Source organism: Hylobates moloch, unplaced genomic scaffold, assembly GCF_009828535.3.
Source record: "Hylobates moloch isolate HMO894 unplaced genomic scaffold, HMol_V3 SCAFFOLD_13, whole genome shotgun sequence".
Classification (NCBI taxonomy): Eukaryota; Metazoa; Chordata; class Mammalia; order Primates; family Hylobatidae; genus Hylobates; species Hylobates moloch.
This window is the reverse complement of record NW_026652288.1, coordinates 31,860,762-31,879,954: the sequence shown is the minus strand read 5'-3', so window position 1 is coordinate 31,879,954 and position 19,193 is coordinate 31,860,762. Positions and strand designations below refer to the sequence as shown.

The following is a 19,193-nucleotide window of genomic DNA, read 5'->3' as shown; positions in this document are numbered from 1 at the left end:
CACAAACGCAGAAATAAAGCAGCAATAAGATGTCCTACCAACACCTTGGCTTTCTGTAGTTACTGCGCTTATCAAACTTGTTGCCGTAATCAGGCTACTTAATATTTAGTAAAGCCAAGTTGCAGAGTGAGGCATCTGCCTTAAAACCCTATTACTAACCTTTTTTCTTCCGCTGGCGTTATCGCCACTGCTCTAAGAATCACTATTACAGTTGTTGCTGTGGACTTGTTTTCAGATCTTTTGTTGGTGGTCTAGTTGTTGACGCTGGCAAAGACTTTTATTACATTAAAGAAATCTCGGCAGAGGGAAGTCAGAAACTCGCCAGGAGCTGAAAGCTCGGCCTGCAGCGGGGCCTGGATCGTGAGCGCCTGCGGAACAGGTGAGGGACCGAAAGGGACCAGAACTCTGAGGGGAACATTTTGGGAGACAGCCGCTCCTGCCACGGGGCCCGACTTCAACTCCAATGACCCCCTCCTTTGGGTGGCTGAGGGATTTCAAGGCCGCTTGTGGACCAAATAAGATAAACCGAATCAGCTACAGCCGAAACCCTCACCCCAACAGCCAACTCACCATGATAAAGAGCGGCACAGCTCCCGCCGGAAGCCGTTCTGGGTGCTGGAGTTTTCCCAGAACGGAAGAGGTGGGGCACCAGTGGGCGATTGGCTGTGAGGAAAGCGAAGGAGGAAGTGCGTGCTTTGGCCTCCGGGTTCCGCCCCCTTCCCGGCTGTCCCTGCACTCCGTGGCGGTAGGCGGCTAGAGCGGCTCCCTCTGAGCTCTCCAAGGGGATTGGTCGGGACCTGAAGCGTTGAGGCTAAGGGGAAGGCAAGGAGCAACGAGTTGAGTGGTGAAGCGCTTTTACCTGTGTTGCATGATTTAACCTTATGAAAATAGACAGTATTCCAGTTTTACAAGTGAGGAAAGAAGAAGATTAAGAAACTTGCCTCCGCCGGGCGTGGTGGTTCACTCCTGTAATCCCAGCACTTTCGGCGGCGAGGCAGGCGGATCACTTGAGGTCAGGAGTTCCAGACCAGCCTGGCCAACATGGTGAAACCCCGGCTCTACTAAAAATGCAAAAATTAGCCGGGCGTGGTGGCGCGCGCCTGTAATCCCAGCTACTCTGGAGGCTGAGGCAGGAGAATCGCTTGAACCCAGGAGGCGGAGGTTGCAGTGAGCCGAGATCGCGCCACTACACTCCAGCCTGGGCGACAGCGCGAGACTCCGTCTCAAAAAAAATAAACTTGCCTTGAGTCCTACATACAGTTTGCTGTAGTAGCAGAATTTGAACTCGGACCGACTAATGGTCTCCTTAATAAAATGCTATTTGGATTCTCTATAAAATTAATAGTATAGAAGTAATGTTAATTATAGAAAACTTGGAAAATATTAAATTCATTCGATAAAGATTGAATATGTAGCACGTGTGTTTCTCAGGTGCTGGTCTCGTGAAAATTATATTCTGGTAGGGAAGACAGAAAACAAGTAGGATAAAGAAATTTTTAAAAGATATTCATAAGTAGTGTCGTGTAGAAAACTGGGTACAGGTTGAGTATCCTTCATCCCAAATGCTTAGGACCAGAACTGTTTCCAGATTTTGGCTCTTTATCTTGGGGATGGGGCCAGAGTCTAAACTTGAAATTCATTTATGTTTTGTATACACCTTATACACATAGCCTCAGGGTAATTTTATGCAATTTTAAAAATTGTGTGTGTATCAAACAAAATTTTTACTACAACTTTTCACGTGTGGTCAGGTGTGGAATTTTCCACTGTGGCATCGTGTTGACGATCAAAAAGTTTTGATTTTGGAGCGTTTTAATTTCAGATAGTTGGATTAGGGATGCTGAACATGTAATGGTATACAGAACAACTGAGTAGGTGTGGTGCTCACGTCTGTAATCCCAGCACTTTGGGAGGCCTAGGCGGTCGAATCACGAGGTCAGGAGTTTGAGACCAGCCTGGACAACATGGTGAAACCCTGTCTGTACTAAAAATACAAAAAATTAGCTAGGTGTAGTGGCGGGCGCCTGTAATCCCAGCTACTAAGAATGCTGAGGCAGGAGAATTGCTTGAACCCGGGAGGCAGAGGTTGCAGTGAGCCCAGTGAGCCAAGATCGTGCCCCTGCTCTCCAGCCTGGGCAACAGTGCAAGATTTCGTCTCAAAAAAATAAATAAGTAAAAAATAAAATCTTAGGTATTATCATCTATCTACAATCTGTTCTCCGCACTGCAGCCACAGTAATCTTTTTTAGTAGAGGAGAGGTCTTGCTATGTTGCCCAGGCTGGTCTGGAACTCCTGGGCTCAAGTGATCCTCCTGCCTCAGCCTCCCAAAATGCTAGTATTACAGGCATGAGCCAACACCCCTGTCCTATACCTAGGATTTAATGAGCATTCAATATGTGGTAGGCAGTATTCTAAAGAATTTGAGGCCAGGCACAGTGGCTCATCCCTGTAATCCCAGCACTTTGGGAGGCCAAGGTGGGTGGATCACGAGGTCAGGTTTTTGAGACTAGCCTGGCCACATAGTGAAACCCCGTCTCTATTGAAAATAGCCAGGTGTGGTGGCAGGAGCCTATAATCCCAGCTACTCAGGAGGCTGAGGCAGGAGAATCACTTGAACCTGGGAGGCAGAGGTTGCAGTGGGCCAAGATCGTGCCACTGCACTCCAGCCCAGGCGACAGTGCAAGACTCTGTCTCAAAAAAAAAAAAAAAACAAAACAAAACCCAAAAAGAAACACGACTATGTGTTAGCTCATTTAATCCTCATAACAGCCTTTGATATAGGTACTACTATTATCCCTGCTTGGGAAAATCTTTACACACCTAGTCAGTGGCAGATTATAGACATGTGCCACCACACCCGGCTAATTTTTGTATTTTTAGTAGAGTCAGGGTTTCACCATGTTGTCCAGGCTGGTCTCAAATGCCTGACCTCAGGTATCTACCTGCCTTGGCCTCCCAAAGTGCTGGGATTACAGGCATGAGCCACTGCACCCGGCCTGGAGAGGTACCTTTAAACCATATAAATATGACATTCCTCATTATGCTTGTAATTTGTTTATGTATGTATTCATATATTCACATGAGCTCATGGTTTATTTCATCTGATGGGTTATAATTACTACAATTACTTATTTTGATGCTCAGATTTGTCCAGTGGGAACCCTTTTAATCTGTGTGTCATTTCAATGATTCATCCTCATCATTCTTTGGGCACTTTCTTCTCTGGCACAAGAAGTTCCACACTCATGTATTTTTTTCTGCCCCAGCCCTGAATTTAGCCATTTTATCAAAGAGTCTTGGTTCCTTTAGTTGATGTTATGGACTGAATATTCGTGTCCCTCAAATTCATATGTTGAAGCCTTCACCAGCAATGTGATGGACTTTGGCGATTCAGCCTTTGGGAAGTACCTAGGGTTAGATGAGATAATGAGGATGGGACTGTCATGATGGGATTAATGCCCTTATAAAAAGGGACATCAGAGAGCTTGTGCTGTCTGCCATACGAGGACATGGTGAGAAGGTGGCCATCTGCAAGCCAGGAAGAAAGCCCTCACCAGAAACCAAACTGGCTGGTACTTTAATCTTGGACTTCCAAGCTTCTAGAACTGTGAGGATAAATTTCTGTTATTTTTTTTTTTTTTTTTGAGACGGAGTCTCGCTCTGTCGCCCAGGCTGGAGTGCAGTGGCGCAATCTCGGCTCACTGCAAGCTCCGCCTCCCGGGTTCACGCCATTCTCCTGCCTCAGCCTCCCGAGTAGCTGGGACTACAGGCGCCCGCCACTACGCCCGGCTAATTTTTTTGTATTTTTAGTAGAGACGGGGTTTCACCGTGGTCTCGATCTCCTGACCTCGTGATCCACCCACCTCGGCCTCCCAAAGTGCTGGGATTACAGGCGTGAGCCACCGCGCCCAGCCAAATTTCTGTTATTTAAGCTGCCCAGTCTATGGTATTTTGTAATGCAGCCCAAGCAGACTAACACAGTGAAGAATTTGGAAGGCAAGATATGGGTACTTTATGTGCTCATTACTATTAGAACGTAACTGCTCCAAGGCCACCTTGGTGGACAGACTAGGGAATATACATATTTGGACACATACACACGTGTATATTTATATGCTTATATGTCCTCTATTTTTATTTTGAGACAGGATCTCGCTCTGTTGCCTAGGCTGGAGTGCAGTGGCACGCTGTCAGCCCACTGCAACCTCTGCCTCCCAGGTTCAAGTGATTCTCGTGCCTCAGCCTCCTGAGTAGCTGGGACTACAGGTGCGCACCACCACACCTGGCTAATTTTTGTATTTTTAGTAGAGATGGGGTTTCGCAATGTTGGCCAGGCTGGTCTCAAACTCCTGATCTCAAGTGATCTGCCCACCTCAGCCTCCCAAAGTGCTGGGATTATATGCGTGAGCCACTGCACCCAGCCGATATTTCATCTATTTTAATAGATTTTAAACCATGAGTTCACTTTCTTAAACCCAATTCAAGCTGAACTCCAGGTTTCATTCTAGTTTTCCCCCTTTCTGTATTTATAATTACCTTCTCTGTGTTTAGTATATTCACTTTATTCAATCAAGTCTTTGGTGTGCAACCAATCTACCATCTCTGCTGACACTCTTACCCCATATGGACACTCCTTTCTGTGTTTGAGCTTATTCCTCATTCCAGGTTGCTCCTATCCACCATGTGAATAACTGCCTCAATCTGTCCCTGACACCTCATACCTAGCTGTCCATCATTGTAGACACTGTCTTCACCCTGTTAGGTCTCTGACACCCAAATTTGGGCTTCCATATGTCCCCTCTACCCAATGTAAGCACATTGATCTGAACAACTGTACGAACGCGTGCCTGAGACTGCTATCCCCGGAAAGGCCTGCTGGCAAGGTTGGCCCTTGCCAGGCATCTGGGAACTTGAATTTGAGGGGAGATTCCCTCTATTCCCTAACAAGCTTACTATGTCTAACAGTGAGGCATAACACTTTCACATGCTGTCACTTGTTGCTGGAGTGACATCCCGTGTGACTTCATTAGGAGAGAACCCTTAGAAGCTGGTGCTTGGTTTCCTCTGGACTTCACTTAATTCCTTTTTTCCCTTTGCTGAATTTGCTTCATATCCTTTTGCTCTAATAAATCGTTGGGAGTAAGACTATATGCTGAGTTCTGTGAGTGCTCCTAATGAATCATCAAACTTGCACATAGTCTCGAGGGCTTAACCACCTAATGACTTTAAAACAATAGTTCCGGCAGGGTGTGGTGGCTCTGCCTGCCTGTAATCCCAGCACTTTGGGAGGCCGAGGCAGGAGGATCACTTGAGCCCAGGAGTTTGAGACTACAGGGGGGTATGATTACGCCACTGCTGTCCAGCCTGGGGCAACAGAGACTCTGTCTCTAAAAAAAACAACCTCCAACTCCCTGAAAAAAAAAAATCCACAACAGTTCAGGAAGGAGGAAGCTAAGCAATTTAGTGACATTACTTAATTTCAGCTCTACCATCCCATTGTTTTATCTTACAGTTCTTTGCTGTTTTTCTTTCCTTGATTTCATTTGACCAATCACAAAATTCTTAGTAACCCATTTTATCTTCTTTAATGGCTTTTTAGATCTACTGCACCCCAGTGATGGGGAGAGAGATTACAAAATGCATTCTTATCACAATCTACCTTACACTAATGCTATCTCGCTTTGTGTACAATGTAGTAATATTATCTCAATATAATTACATTTATTGCCCTGACCCTTCATGCTATTTCTGTCCCATATTTTACTTATACATACATTATAAACACTGCAATACTATTTTTATTTGCTTTAAACAGCAATATTTAGAAAAAGAAAAAAGTCTTTCTTACTTGCCAACATGTTTATCATTTCAAAATTCTTAATTCCATCCTGGAGATACAGGTTCCCATTGGGAAATCCATTTACTGGTAAGTCCACCCAAGGAAAATTTTAATTTCAGATACTACGTTTTTCACTTCAGATTTATATTTTCCTTCAGCCTGAAGAATTTCTTAAAGCATTCCGTATAAAGTCAGTCTGCCAGCAACAAATTCTGTTTTCATCTGGAAAAGATTTTTGTCTTCAGTTTTTCAAGAGATAGGGACTCACTCTGTCCCCCAGGCTGGAGTGCAGTAGCACGACCATAGCCCATGCCCAGCTAATTTTATTTTTTGATGGAGTTCTCACTAGGTTGCCCAGGCTGGTTACTCATGGCCTCAAGGGATGCTCCTGTCTCAGCCCCCAAAGTGTTGGGATTACAGGCATAAGCCACTGAGCCTGGCCACTGCCTTAACATCTTGAAGGATATTTTAACTGGATACAGAGTTTTAAGTTAAGCTTTGTTTCATCTTTGCACCTTAAAGATGTCATTCCATCATTTTCTTAATTCCATCATTTCTGATGAGGTTAGCCATCACTCTTGTTTATCTGAATGTAATGCTATTCCTTCCCACTCCCCACCTTGGTTGCTTTTAAGATTTTTTTTTTTTTTTTTTTTTTGGCAATGTGATGTACCCAGATGCAGTCTTTGTTGTATTTATTCTGCTTGGGGGTTCAGTGAACTTCTTAGATCTGTAAGTTGATGTCTTTCAACACTTTGGGGAAAATTTCAGGCATTATTGCTTCAAAGATTTCTCTGCCCCATTCTCTTCCTTTCCTTCTCTACTTCAAGTTACAGGAACTGATAATGTTCCAAAGGTCTCAAACCTCTATTTATTATTACTTTTTTTTTTGAGACAGTTGCCCAGGCTGGAGTGCAGTGGCGCGATCTCGGCTCACTGCAAGCTCCGCCTCCTGTGCTCATGCCATTCTCCTGCTTCAGCCTCCTGAGTAGCTGGGACTACAGGTGCCCGCCACCATGCCAGGCTAATTTTTTGTATTTTTAGTAGAGACGGGGTTTCACCATGTTAGCCAGGATGGTCTCAATCTCCTGACCTTGTGATCCACCCCTCTCGGCCTCCCAAAGTGCTGGGATTACAGGCGTGAGCCACCACGCCCAGCCAATTATTTACTTTTTGAGATGGAGTTTTGCTCTTCTTACCCAGGCTGGAGTGCAATGGCATGATCTTGGCTCACTGCAACCTCTACCTCCCAGGTTCAAGCGACTCTCCCGCTTCAGCCTCCCAAGTAGCTAGGATTATGGGCATGCACCACCCATGCCCGGCTAATTTTGTATTTTTAGTAGAGACCGGGTTTCACCATGTTGGTCAGGCTGGTCTCGAACTCCTGACCTTAGGTGATCCACCTGTCTTGGCCTCCCAAAGTGCTGGAATTGCAGGCATGAGGCATGGTGCCCGGCCTCTGTTGGATTTTTAATTCTTATTTTTCTGCTGAAACTCCCACTCTATTCACCCATTATCTCTTTTCTCGTAAATTATTTTAACATATTTTAACGCTATTTTAAAATCACTCTCAAAGAGGTCACTTGTGCATCTGCTTCTATATATTTTCTGTTGAGTATGGTATGGACCACTTTTTTTTTTTTTTTCCATCGGGGAAGTTGAGTCAAAAGAATCACATAATTTTTCTTTGCATGCTTAGTAATTGTTTATTATGTACTGAGCTTTGGATATATGCTGTGATGACTCTGAATTGTTTTCTTCTCAAGAATGCTGTGTTTTGGCTGGGTGCGGTGGCTCACGCTTGTAATCCCAGCACTTTGGGAGGCCAAGGCAGGCGGATCACGAGGTCAGGAGATCGAGACCACGGCGAAACCCCGTCTCTACTAAAAATACAAAAAAATTAGCCAGGCATGGTGGCGGGCGCCTGTAGTCCCAGCTACTCGGAGAGGCTGAGGCAGAAGAATGGCGTGAACCCGGGAGGCAGAGCTTGCAGTGAGCCGAGATCGCGCCACTGCACTCCAGTCTGGGCGACAGAGTGAGACTCTGTCTCAAAAAAAAAAAAAAAAAAAAAAAAAGAATTCTGTGTTTTGTTCTGGTTTTAAATTACTAATGGATAACCTTGATGCTGTGAGATTTGATTTTAAGCTTCATTACAGTGAGTTTCTTTCCATTTTGTCCTTAGTGCTAAAGCACAGCCTTTAGTTCTAGGATGCTGTCATTCTTCCTTAAGGCAGGCATTTTGGGGGTTCAATGGGAAACACCAAGTATTTACTCAGTCCTTCTTAGTGGAACTTGAATTTCAAACTCTCTGTCCTTGGGCAGCTGCAATCTCTGCTGAGTTCTTTAGACTTTAACTTGCTTTCTGCTGGGTTCCTTTAAATAATCACACTGCACAAGCACAATTTTGGAATCCACCAAGGATTTGAAAGGAATACGTAGGCAGATTTTTGGGCTTACTTGCTGAGGCACTCTCCTTCCCAAAATTTCTCTTCTAATTTTCAGGTGTTCTAGAAGTCCCAAATCATTCCTCAGCCCATCAAGACTGTCACATTCTACTTGAATTCTATATCCAAGTGAACTGCACAAACTGGAAATTGCTCTATGGGTAAAAGCTGGTTAAGGTGAATCTCTTGTTTACTTTTTATTTTTTGAGACAGGGTCTCTGTAACCTGGGCTGGAGTGCAGTGGTGTGATCTTGGCTCACTGCAACCTCCTCCTCCCGGGCTCAAGCGATGCTCTAACCTCAGCCTCTTGAGTAACCGGGACTACAGGTGTAGGCCACCAAACCTGGCTAATTTTTAGTGGGTTTTTGTTGTTGTTGTTGTTTTTTTTTTTTTTTTGCAGAAACAGGGTCTCCCTATATTCCCCAGGCTGGTCTTGAATTCCTGGGTATAAGCGATTCTCCCATGCTGGCCTCCCAAACAGACATGAGCCACTGCACCCAGCCTGAATCTCTTCCAATATAGGACTTTGCAGTTTCTACCTCGTTTTGATTGCTCTGCAGAGTCACCCAATCATTGCTTTCTATATTTTGTTAAGAGTTTATAATTGTTACTAACAGAGTCTAACACACACAACTCCTTCATTATCAGACTGCAACCCCTAAAATATCAAAAAGTTTTAAAGTAAAAAAGTAAAGACAAACTAAAGTTTATCATTTATTTCCAATACATTAGGATAAAAACCCACTTTATGCAACTGTACCCTTTAATTCATTTCTTCTGAAGAAAAGTACAAAAGACCAGACTAAAATTGAGACAAGCATTTAAAGGAAAATCCTTTGACTCAGAGTCCAAAACCGAACTGTAAATGGTTCATTTTACCAAAAGAATTAGTTTTTGTACAAAATATAAAGAATTCTACACTATGAACAAAGACTGCTGTATACGTACTTAAATTAGAATTCTAGTTATCTGCTTTTCCTCTAATTCTTCTGGAGTACAAACATATTTGCAAGTCAGAAATCTAATATTCTCAATGGACAGACTGTCTTAGAATAAGCTTTTACCCTTAAGATACCTGGAAAGATAGTACTCATTCTTTCCCTTGGCTCAAAGTCCAATATATCAGTGAGTTTTAATTTAGTTTACAAAACTCTGCCATATTAACATGAAGAGCACACTAATGCTTAATGTTTAAGCATTATCTTTTAGGAAGTAATATAACACAGAGCTCAACACCGAACCTAAAAGGTCACAATCTAAGTCATTATTAATTCAGAAAACTTCAGCAACTTCTATCTTTATTGAAAAAGACCAAACCAATCCCTTGTCTCCTACTATATCATTACTCTATTTTCATGGCCCTTCTATCAAAGAAACAGCTTAAAATAAAACTTGGTTAGAGTTAAGTCATAGAAAATAGTTCTCTAGCACTAGGTGAAGTTCAGACTTGATCAGGAAAGCAACTTCTATACAGTAATGATTTTCTGACTCAATGTTTAAGATAGTATTAACCTGACTTTTATCTCTTTTAACATTTGAAATCTTTGTTATCTAAAAATCTTTCCCAATACAATTATAATCATGATAATTTTAAAGGAGACAATATATTAAAAGTTGAGCTGGAACCACATAGTCCTTTAATATGATTAGCCAGTTATCCAAGTATCAGTAACGTTAATCCCCTTTTAAATGAAAACAGAATGAAATTTTATGAGCTTAACTGAAATGTCTTAACTTAGAACTTCTCAATTCTTTTCATCATATATATTTCATTACTACCTTTCATTATCAGTATTTCATAATTGATGCTGTAATGTTTGAGACCTTAAGGGGATACTACCCATCACCTAACATATGCATAGCTCTGGCTTAAAAAAAATTTTTTTTCCCCTATTTATCTCAACTCTCATTTTTATTATTCAGGGAGTTCCAAAGTCATGATTAGAAGAGACATGATTTACCTTATGGCTACAAACAGCATATGATCCTAAGAAATCATGCATCTTCTGGCCGGGCGCAGTGGCTTATGCCTGTAATCCCAGCACTTTGGGAGGCTGAGACGGGTGGATCTCCTGAGGTCGGGAGTTCAAGACCAGCCTGACCAACATGGGGAAACCCCATCTCTACTAAAAATACAAAATTAGCCGGGGTGGTGGCACATGCCTGTAATCCCAGCTACTCGGGAGCCTGAGGCAGGAGAATTGCTCGAACCTGGGAGGCGGAGGTTGCGGTGCGTCAAGATTGCGCCATTGCACTCCAGCCTGGGCAACAACAGCGAAACTCTGTCTCAAAAAAAAACAAAAAAACCCAGAAATCATGCATCTTTCATATTCAAACAAATCTTTAACAAGAGCAAGAGTAAAATTAAGAAGAATGTATGTCTTCATTATAAAGTTCTTACCTAGTAGGGGCAAGTTTTTTATTTTAATGTATTCTTTCAAAACCTAAGAAATCTTTCCTAAATGAAAAATTTTTGTTACTACTACAAATACTCTTTCCACTCATGACATTTTACATAGCATCATTTAAGCACCAGAGAAAAGTTCTGTAAACAAACTTTTAACCAGTAAACTATGGGCAAATATCTATTTGCCTTTATTACGATATTTTAAAGGCCATGATGAGTCTCTACTCCCTATAACGACATTTTTATAATGAAAATCCAGGCATATTTATACAAACAAACGGAATTACTGTACATTTTGGGAGAACAAAAGGCAGATCAACAGACTAGAAGTAGAACTTTTGAGTTAATAAAGCAAGCAGAAGGAACCTAGAAAAATGTATGCCATGTATAAAAATTCAGTGTTTTTAAAGTTTCATTGCAGGGATTAATAATTATTAATAATAAAAGATGGTAGTTCCATTGCTTATAATTATCCTGTATACATTAAGAAAGTAATAAGCAATAAATTAGAAATGTCTTAGTTCCTAGTATTTCCCTTCTCTTGCACTGGAAACATTTTCACAGCAGTTAAAATTGGCTCTCTTAAAAATCAGAATAATTCTTGCAGAAAATAAATTCCATCAGGAAGAAGTTAACAGTCTACAATAGGTTTCTGACAAATACATTAGAAAAAAAAATACTGCAGGTCACATGAGGACTGATCTACATGTTATATGACAGAGTAACTCAAACCTTCAAACCTTCTCTATTCTACTAGATTTGCTTTGTTGCTATTATATTGCTATCTAAACTGTTTGGTAGCAAGGTAATAGAAAAATAAAAGGTAAAAAGAACACAACAATTGTTTAATGTCTGTAGACTTATGAAGAAGAAACTCTCAAAATAAACTTTTTCCTATTACAGTTACTTAGGAAAAAAGTTTCATTTGGCACACTGAATTTATAAAACGAAAAAAGAAAATAACCTTAAGAGTGTTTGGCATTCCAATCACCCGTAGTTAAGACAACAGTAGGAAAGAAAAGTAGGAGAAATTACTATTTTAAGAAAAAACATCAGAAGACAAACAACCAAATGTTCTTGTGTCTTCTACCATTCACTGTCTCTGGAATACTTTCATCTGCAACACAATATACAAATTATTATTTACATTATGATTATATTGGTAAAGAAGACCAGAATCAGGTTTTGTTGTGCTCTAACTTACAGTGTCCATTGGGATAACTGTGACCATCAAGGCAAGGCCTTAAGCAACAAAAAATTCCATTTGCATTGTATATTTTGTTTAAGTTTGTTTTCCGGTTCATCTTCAAGTTTGGTGCACAAATATGTAAGACTCTAAAAGGTCCTGTAAACTTAGGCTGTTTCTGTAGCCAATGACTGTTCACTGAAGATCTTGTGTTTCCTCTTTTGTTAAGTAAAATGTTCTGCAGGTTTACAAAGGTATTTCCTTAAACAGTGGTATCTCCAAAGTCCTTGTTCCAACGTATGTACGCTTCTAAAGTTTGAGGGCTGACGCTGCGTTTTATTTTTTTCAACGATTCAGTGAAGTCAGATAATCGAATATTTCTCATCTAGATTTTTAAAAAGCACATGACAATACAAATGATCAACAGGTATATAGTGATTAACGAAATGATGGATTAAAGTAATGATGCTGCTGTTTATTAATGTTATAAAAAACATACGTGTATGTATTCGTAGAAAATTATGTCAGCCATTTAATTTTCTATGTTGATCTGCTACACAAGAAACCTTAAATGCTATACTAATATATTTATTACTTGTGTTTAGTTTCATAGGTATTAACATTTGAAAGCATAATATTTTTCCAATATATAAACAAAACACAATCATTTATAGAAAAGTTCAAAAATATAGACAAAGAGAAAAAAAGAATCACAATTTCACCACTCAGATATGCAACCTCCCCCTCCTAGGTTCAAGCAATTCTTCTGTCTCAGCCTCCCGAGTAGCTGGGATTACAGGCACATGCCACCATGCCCAGCTAATTTTTGTATTTTTAGTAGAGACAGGGTTTCACCATGATGGCCAGGTTGGTCCCAAACTCCTAACCTCAGGTGATCCGCCCACCTTGGCCTCCCAAAGTGCTGGGATTACAGACGTAAGCCACTGTGCCCAGCCTAAAGTTTGCATTTTTATATTAATTTGGTCTTATTTTCTGATCTTTTAAATTGCCTTTGGAAATAGATTAAAACAATGCTGAGTTAATGAATATCTATATTTACACCTAAGTATTTTTAAAAGGCAAAATGGATAGGTTCACAGAGTCCAGGCAATAGAAAAATAAAAATTTTGGCCAAGCACGGTGGCTCACACCTGTAATCACAGCACTTTGGGAGGCCAAGGCAGGTGGATCACCTGAGGTCAGGAGTTCGAGACCAGCCTGGCCAACATGGTGAAACCCCATCTCCACTAAAAATACAAAAATTAGCCAGGCGGGTGCCTGTAATCCCAGCTACTCAGGAGGTTGAGGCAGGAGAATCGCTTGAACCTGGGAGTTGGAGGTTGTAAGTAAGCCGAGATTGTGCCATTGCACTCCAGCTTGGGCGACGAGCGAGACTCCATCTCAAAAAAAAAAAAAAAAAAATTAAGGCAAAATGCAGTTTGGCATAAATGACCTGTGTTAAAAATCATTACTAGCGTACACCTGTATTTTGGCCCAAAAATAACAAGTTAAAGAACTTTAAACAAAACTTCAACAACTGATATTTATCCGTATTTAAAAAATTACTCTTAAAAACCCAATCTAACTTCATATTATCTTTGATATCTCCATGAGATATCACCTACACTTGTAACTTGTAAACTAATCTGAAAAATTTTAGCCAAAAAGAAAAAAACATATAGTTAAAATATAGGCTGGTTGCAGTGGCTCACACCTGTAATCCCAGAACTTTGGGAGGCTGAAGCGAGTGGATCGCTTGAGCCCAGGAGTTAGAGACCAGCCTGGGCAACATGGCAAAGCCTCATCTCTACAAAATGTACAAAATTTAGCTAGGCATGGTGGCGCACGCCTGTAGTCTTAGCTACTAGGGAAGCTGAGGTGGGAGGATCACTTGACTCTGGGAGGTTGAGGCTGCAGTGAGCCATGAGCATGCCAGTGTAATTCAGCCTGGGTGACAGAGTGATACCCTGTCTCAAAAAAACCCCCCAAAAACCCAGCAACCTCCCACCAAAGAAAACCCCATAAGCACTATATGAACCCTACTTGTTTCCTATTTAACTGTAAAACACACACTGCCTCTTCCTAAAGGCCAAAGTGTAGAAGAATGATGAATGTAACATGGGTATTAAACATGATATTACTAAATAAAATTTATTTGTTATAGAAATTAGTATTTTTGTTTTGAGACAGGGTCTCACTGTTACCCAGGCTGGAGTGCAGTGGCATGATCTTGGCTCACTGCAACCTCTGCCTCCCAGGCTTAAGAGATCCTCCCAAGTAGCTAGGACTATAGGTGTGCGCCACCACGCCCAGCTAACTTTTTGTAATTTTTGTAGAGATGAGGGTTTCACCATGTTGTCCAGGCTGGTCTCGAATTCCTGAGCTCAAGCGATCCAACGGCCTCGGCCTCCCAAAGTGCTGGGATTATAGGCATGAACAACCACGCCTGGCCAGAAATTAAGGTTTTAAAAGATGTTGATGTAATTCTAATTTAAGTCTATAGTTTGATATGTGTATATATATGAAACTTATATGATATTTTAAGGTAAGAGACTAATGTATACAACAGGAAAAAAAGCAGCTGGTAGCTGGTTTAGTTAAGGGGGGAAATAAGTAGCAAAGTTGTCTTATCAAAATAATAAAGGAGTTAAAGTTAAATTAGATACACAAGGTACTTAAAAAACAAAGTATATTGTACCCCAATTTATAACCAACAATTTTAGTACTAACCCTTAAAAATACAGAAATTCCAAACCAATTATTTGAACTTCTACTATTATAAACTGTAAACGGTAAGTTGGGTTTTTCTTTTTTTTTTTTTTTTTTTTTTTGGAGATGAAACAAAGTATATTGTACCCCAATTTATAACCAACAGTTTTAGTACTAACCCTTAAAAATACGGAAATTCCAAACCAATTATTTGAACTTCTACTATTATAAACTGTAAAAGATAAGTTGGGTTTTTTTTTTTTGGAGATGGAGTCTCGTTCCTGTTGCACAGACTGGAGTGCGGTGGTGCGATCTCAGCTCACTGCAACCTCCACCTCCCAGGTTCAAGCGATTCTCCTTCCTCAGCCTCCCGAGCAGCTGGAATTACAGGCATGTGCCACCACGCCCGGCTAATTTTTGTATTTTTAGTGGAGACAGGGTTTTGCCATGTTGGCCAGGCTGGTCTCGAACTCATGACCTCAGGTGATGCAACTGCCTCGGCCTCCCAAAGTGCTAGGATTATAGGTGTGAGCCACTGCGCCCGACCAAGTTGGGTTTTCCTTATCTAAATTTATATATATTCACTGGTAACTGACAATACACTTTGGTATTAAAGTTACACCAAATAATGGGTATATAAAATTCTAGTATACAGTTTTAGAGAGCAAACTACTTGTGTTTACATCTCATCCCATAAATGATAATGACAGAATGGATTACCTTAATCTCTATAATCAAATGCCACTATCAGTTTCATATTTTTTAAAGTTATTTAATGGATCTTTACCTAGTGTTTACTATGTGCCAGCTACTTTAAGTGCTTTATAAATATTAACTCATAAGCAATAACAACTAAAGGTCATTATCAAATTATTAATACCAAAACCACTAGATTAAAAAGAAACAACTGAATGAAAGTATACAGTAGAGCCAGGCGTGGTGGCTCACACTTGTAATCCCAGCACTTTGGGAGGCTGAGGTGGGCGGATCTCCTGAGGTTGGGAGTTCCAGATCAGCCTGACCATCACAGTGAAACCCTGTCTCTACAAAAACACAAAATTAGCCAGGCATAGTGGTGCATGCCTGTAATCCCAGCTACTCGGGAGGCTGAGGCAGGCGAATTGCTTGAACCCAGGAGGCGGAGGTTGCAGTGAGCCGAGATTGCGCCATTGCACTCCAGCCTGGGCAACAAGAGCGAAACTCAGTCTCAAAAAAACAAACAAAAAAAAGTATACAGTAGAACGAAATATTGTAACAATATAACCTGAATATATATAATTAATGGGATGCTCACAAAAGATACCAGTAATATTCTTCCTTGTAAATCACTCAGTAGTTTTATTAAGCTTTAATTTTTAGTTTTACCATCTAAATTTTTAATAAATAATGTTACAAATTTAAAAAATGGTGGATAAAACTGTATTTTTAGGTGTGGGATTAAAAATTTCAAGCCTGGCATGGTGGCTCACACCTGTAATCCCAGCATTTTGGGAGGTTGAAGTGGGAGGAATGCTTGAGGAATCTGAGACCAGCCTAGGCAACATAGTGAGACCCCATCTCTACAAAAAATTTAAAAATTAGCTGAGTGTGGTGGTACATGCCTGTAGTCCCAGCGACTCAAAAGGCTGAGGCAGGAGGATAGCCTGAGCCCAGGAGCTGGAGGGTGCAGTGAGCCATGATTGTACCACTGCACTCCAGCCTGGGCAACCAAGTGAGACATTGTCCCAAAAAATAAAATAAAAATAAAAATAAATGAAATTAAATTAAATAAAGTAAGTTAGATAACTAAAAGCTTTCAGCCGGGCGCGGTAGCTCACGCCTGTAATCCCTAGCACTTTGGGAGGCCAAGGTGGGTGGATCCCAAGGTCAGGAGATCGAGACCATCCTGGCCAACATGGTCAAACTCTGTCTCTACTAAAAATACAAAATAAAAATTAGCTGGGCATAGTGGCACGCACCTGTAGTCCCAGCTACTCAGGAGGCTGAGGCAGGAGAATCACTTGAACCCAGTAGGCAGAGGTTGCAGTGAGCTGAGATCACACCACTGCACTCCACTCCAGCCTAGAAACAGAGCAAGACTCCATCTCACAAAAAAAAAAAAAGAAAGAAAACTAAAAGCTTTCTTAAAAAAAATTCAAGTATGATACCTCATCTGATAGGCAACTAAAAGCCTGAAGAAAAAAAAAAAACTCCAAAATGTACTTAAATACACTCATTATCTATGTTAACGGTTCACTGTCCCCTCAACAGCTGCTGAAATTAGGGAAATAAAAAATAAGTTAGAAATATACAGCTGTCCCTCGGTATCTCTGGGAAATTGGTTCCCCCACAGACAGCAAAATCCGCAAACGCTTAAAGTCCCTTATATAAAATGGTGCAGTATTTGCATACAACCTACACAATCCTCCTGTATACTTTAAAACATCTCTAGATTACTTATAACACCTAATACAATGTAAATGCAATGTAAATAGTTTTTATACTATATTGTTTAGGGAATAATAACAAGAATAAAAGTCTGTACATGTTCAACACAGATGCTTTTTTCCCCCCAAGTATTTTTTATCTGCATTTGGTTGAATCCATGAATGCAGAATCCACGGATAGGAAAGGCTGACTGTAATTGAAGCCTGATTTCAAAATTTTGCTCACAGAGTTATGACCATTCCGTATACCCAATTTTATATTTTACATGCAACTTTTTTTAAATGAAATGCTTCAGCATCTCATAAGGAGGTCTTCCATATTAAGAAATGGTAATAAATTGGCTAGGCATGGTGGCTCACGCCTGTAATCCTAGCACTTAGGGAGGCCGAGGCTGGTGATCGCCTGAGGTCACGAGTTCAAGACCCACCTGGCCAACATAGTGAAACCCCATCTCTACTAAAAATACAAAAAAAAAAAAAAATTTGCCGGGCGTGGTGGCCCATGCCTGTAATCTCAGCTACGCAGGAGGCTGAGGCAGGAGAATCACTTGAACCTGGGAGGTGGAGGCTACAGTGAGCCACGATTGTGCCACTGCACTCCAGTCTGGGCGACAAAGCGAGAGTCCTTCTCAAAAAAAAAGAAATTAATTAATTAAAAAATAAAAATTATTGAAAAACAAAATAGAACATTATTAAAAGATTAACCTATAGTTACAGGTTATTTTTATTGTGTAAAACCCAAGTTTCATATAATTTTTTTTTTTTTTTGAGACAGAGTCTTGCTCTGTCGCCCAGGCTGGAGTGCAGTGGCGCGATCTCGGCTCACTGCAAGCTCCACTTCCCAGGTTCATGCCGTTCTCCTGCCTCAGCCTCCCGAGTAGCTGGGACTACAGGCGCCCGCCACCACGCCCGGGTAATTTTTTTGTATTTTTTAGTGGAGACAGGGTTTCACCATGTTAGCCAGGATGGTCTCCATCTCCTGACCTAGTGATCCGCCCGCCTCGGCCTCCCAAAGTGCTGGGATTACAGGTGTGAGCCACCGCCCCCGGCCTAATTTTTTTGTATTTTTAATAGATACAGGGTTTTGCCATGTTGGCCAGGCTGGTCTTGAACTCCTGACCTCAAGTGATCTGCCCACCTCGGCCTCCCAACGTGCTGGGATTACAGGCATGAGCCACCGCACCGGGCCTATAATTTTCTTCTGTTTGGCATTTATGTAATATGATTTGATAGAAAATGACTTAATGTCTATGTATATATGTTTTGTCTATTACCAAAAAAAAATTTGACTGAGACTATTTCATAGGTTTCCATATTTTGAAGTGAAGCAAAGTTAATTTTTTCTAGCTTCTAATCAACTAGAAAAATCCATTAAAAAAAATTAGTCCCAAGCACTCTGAGAGGCTGAGGCAGGAGGATTACTTGAGGCCAAGAGTCTGAGGCCACCCTGGGCAACAGGGAGAGACACCATCTCTACAGAAAATTTAAAAATTAGTGGGGCATTGTGGCACTTGCCTGTAGTCCCAGCTACGGAAAAGTCTGAGACAAGAGGACTGCTTGAGAACAAGAGGTCAAGGTTACAGTCAGCCACGATTGTACCACTGCACTCCAGCCTGGGAACAGAGCAAGACCCTGTGTCTCAAAAAAAAAAAAAAAAAAAAAAAAAAAAGGCCAGGCGTGGTGGCTCATGCCTGTAATCCCAGCACTTTGGGAGGCCGAGGCGGGCAGATCACAAGATCAGGAGATACAGACCATCCTGGCTAACACGGTGAAACCCTGTCTCCACTAAAAGTACAAAAACTTAGCCAGGCATGGTGGTGGGCGCCTGTAGGCCCAGCTACTAGGGAGACTGAGGCAGGAGAATGGCGTGAACACGGGAAGCGGAGCTTGCAGTGAGCCGAGATCGCGCCACTGCACTCCAGCCTGGGCGACAGAGTGAGACTCCGTCTCAAAAACAAACAAACAAATGAAAAAAACAGCCAGATGCAGCGGCTCAAGCCTGTAATCCCAGCACTTTGGGAGGCCGAGTTGGGTGGATCACTTGAGGTCAGGAGTCTGAGACCAGACTGGCCAATATGGTGAAACGCCCTCTCTACTAAAAATACAAAAATTAGCTGGGCTTGGTGGTACATGCCTGTAGCTACTTGGGAGGCTGAGGCAGGAGAATCGCTTGAATCCAGG

At 41.4% G+C, this 19,193-nt stretch overlaps 2 protein-coding genes across 13 annotated transcripts in view; both read right to left on the bottom strand.

Moving 5' to 3' along the window:
- The window catches only part of SLC30A6 (solute carrier family 30 member 6), a 98,324-nt gene extending 97,692 nt beyond the window's left edge, over positions 1–632 (bottom strand). For 5 of the 7 annotated variants that reach the window (XR_009209202.1, XR_009209203.1, XM_058426107.1 and 2 more), the window contains exon 1: positions 571–632. Coding sequence is in view for 3 of the 7 variants with exons in the window: in XM_058426107.1 (XP_058282090.1) it covers positions 571–573 (3 nt within the window). In the remaining 4 variants the exon portion in view is untranslated. Of the gene's footprint in view, positions 1–159; positions 548–570 lie in introns of those variants that run through there. The other 2 variants (XM_032172637.2, XM_032172635.2) reach the window with 2 other exon arrangements.
- A 10,899-nt stretch (positions 633–11,531) lies between these two features.
- Positions 11,532–19,193, bottom strand: part of SPAST (spastin) — an 89,275-nt gene continuing 81,613 nt past the window's right edge. For all 6 annotated transcript variants that reach the window (XM_032172628.2, XM_032172630.2, XM_032172629.2 and 3 more), the window contains one exon: positions 11,532–12,262. In XM_032172628.2, coding sequence (XP_032028519.1) covers positions 12,140–12,262 — 123 coding nt within the window. In that variant the 3' untranslated portion in view covers positions 11,532–12,139. The remainder of the gene's footprint in view (positions 12,263–19,193) is intronic.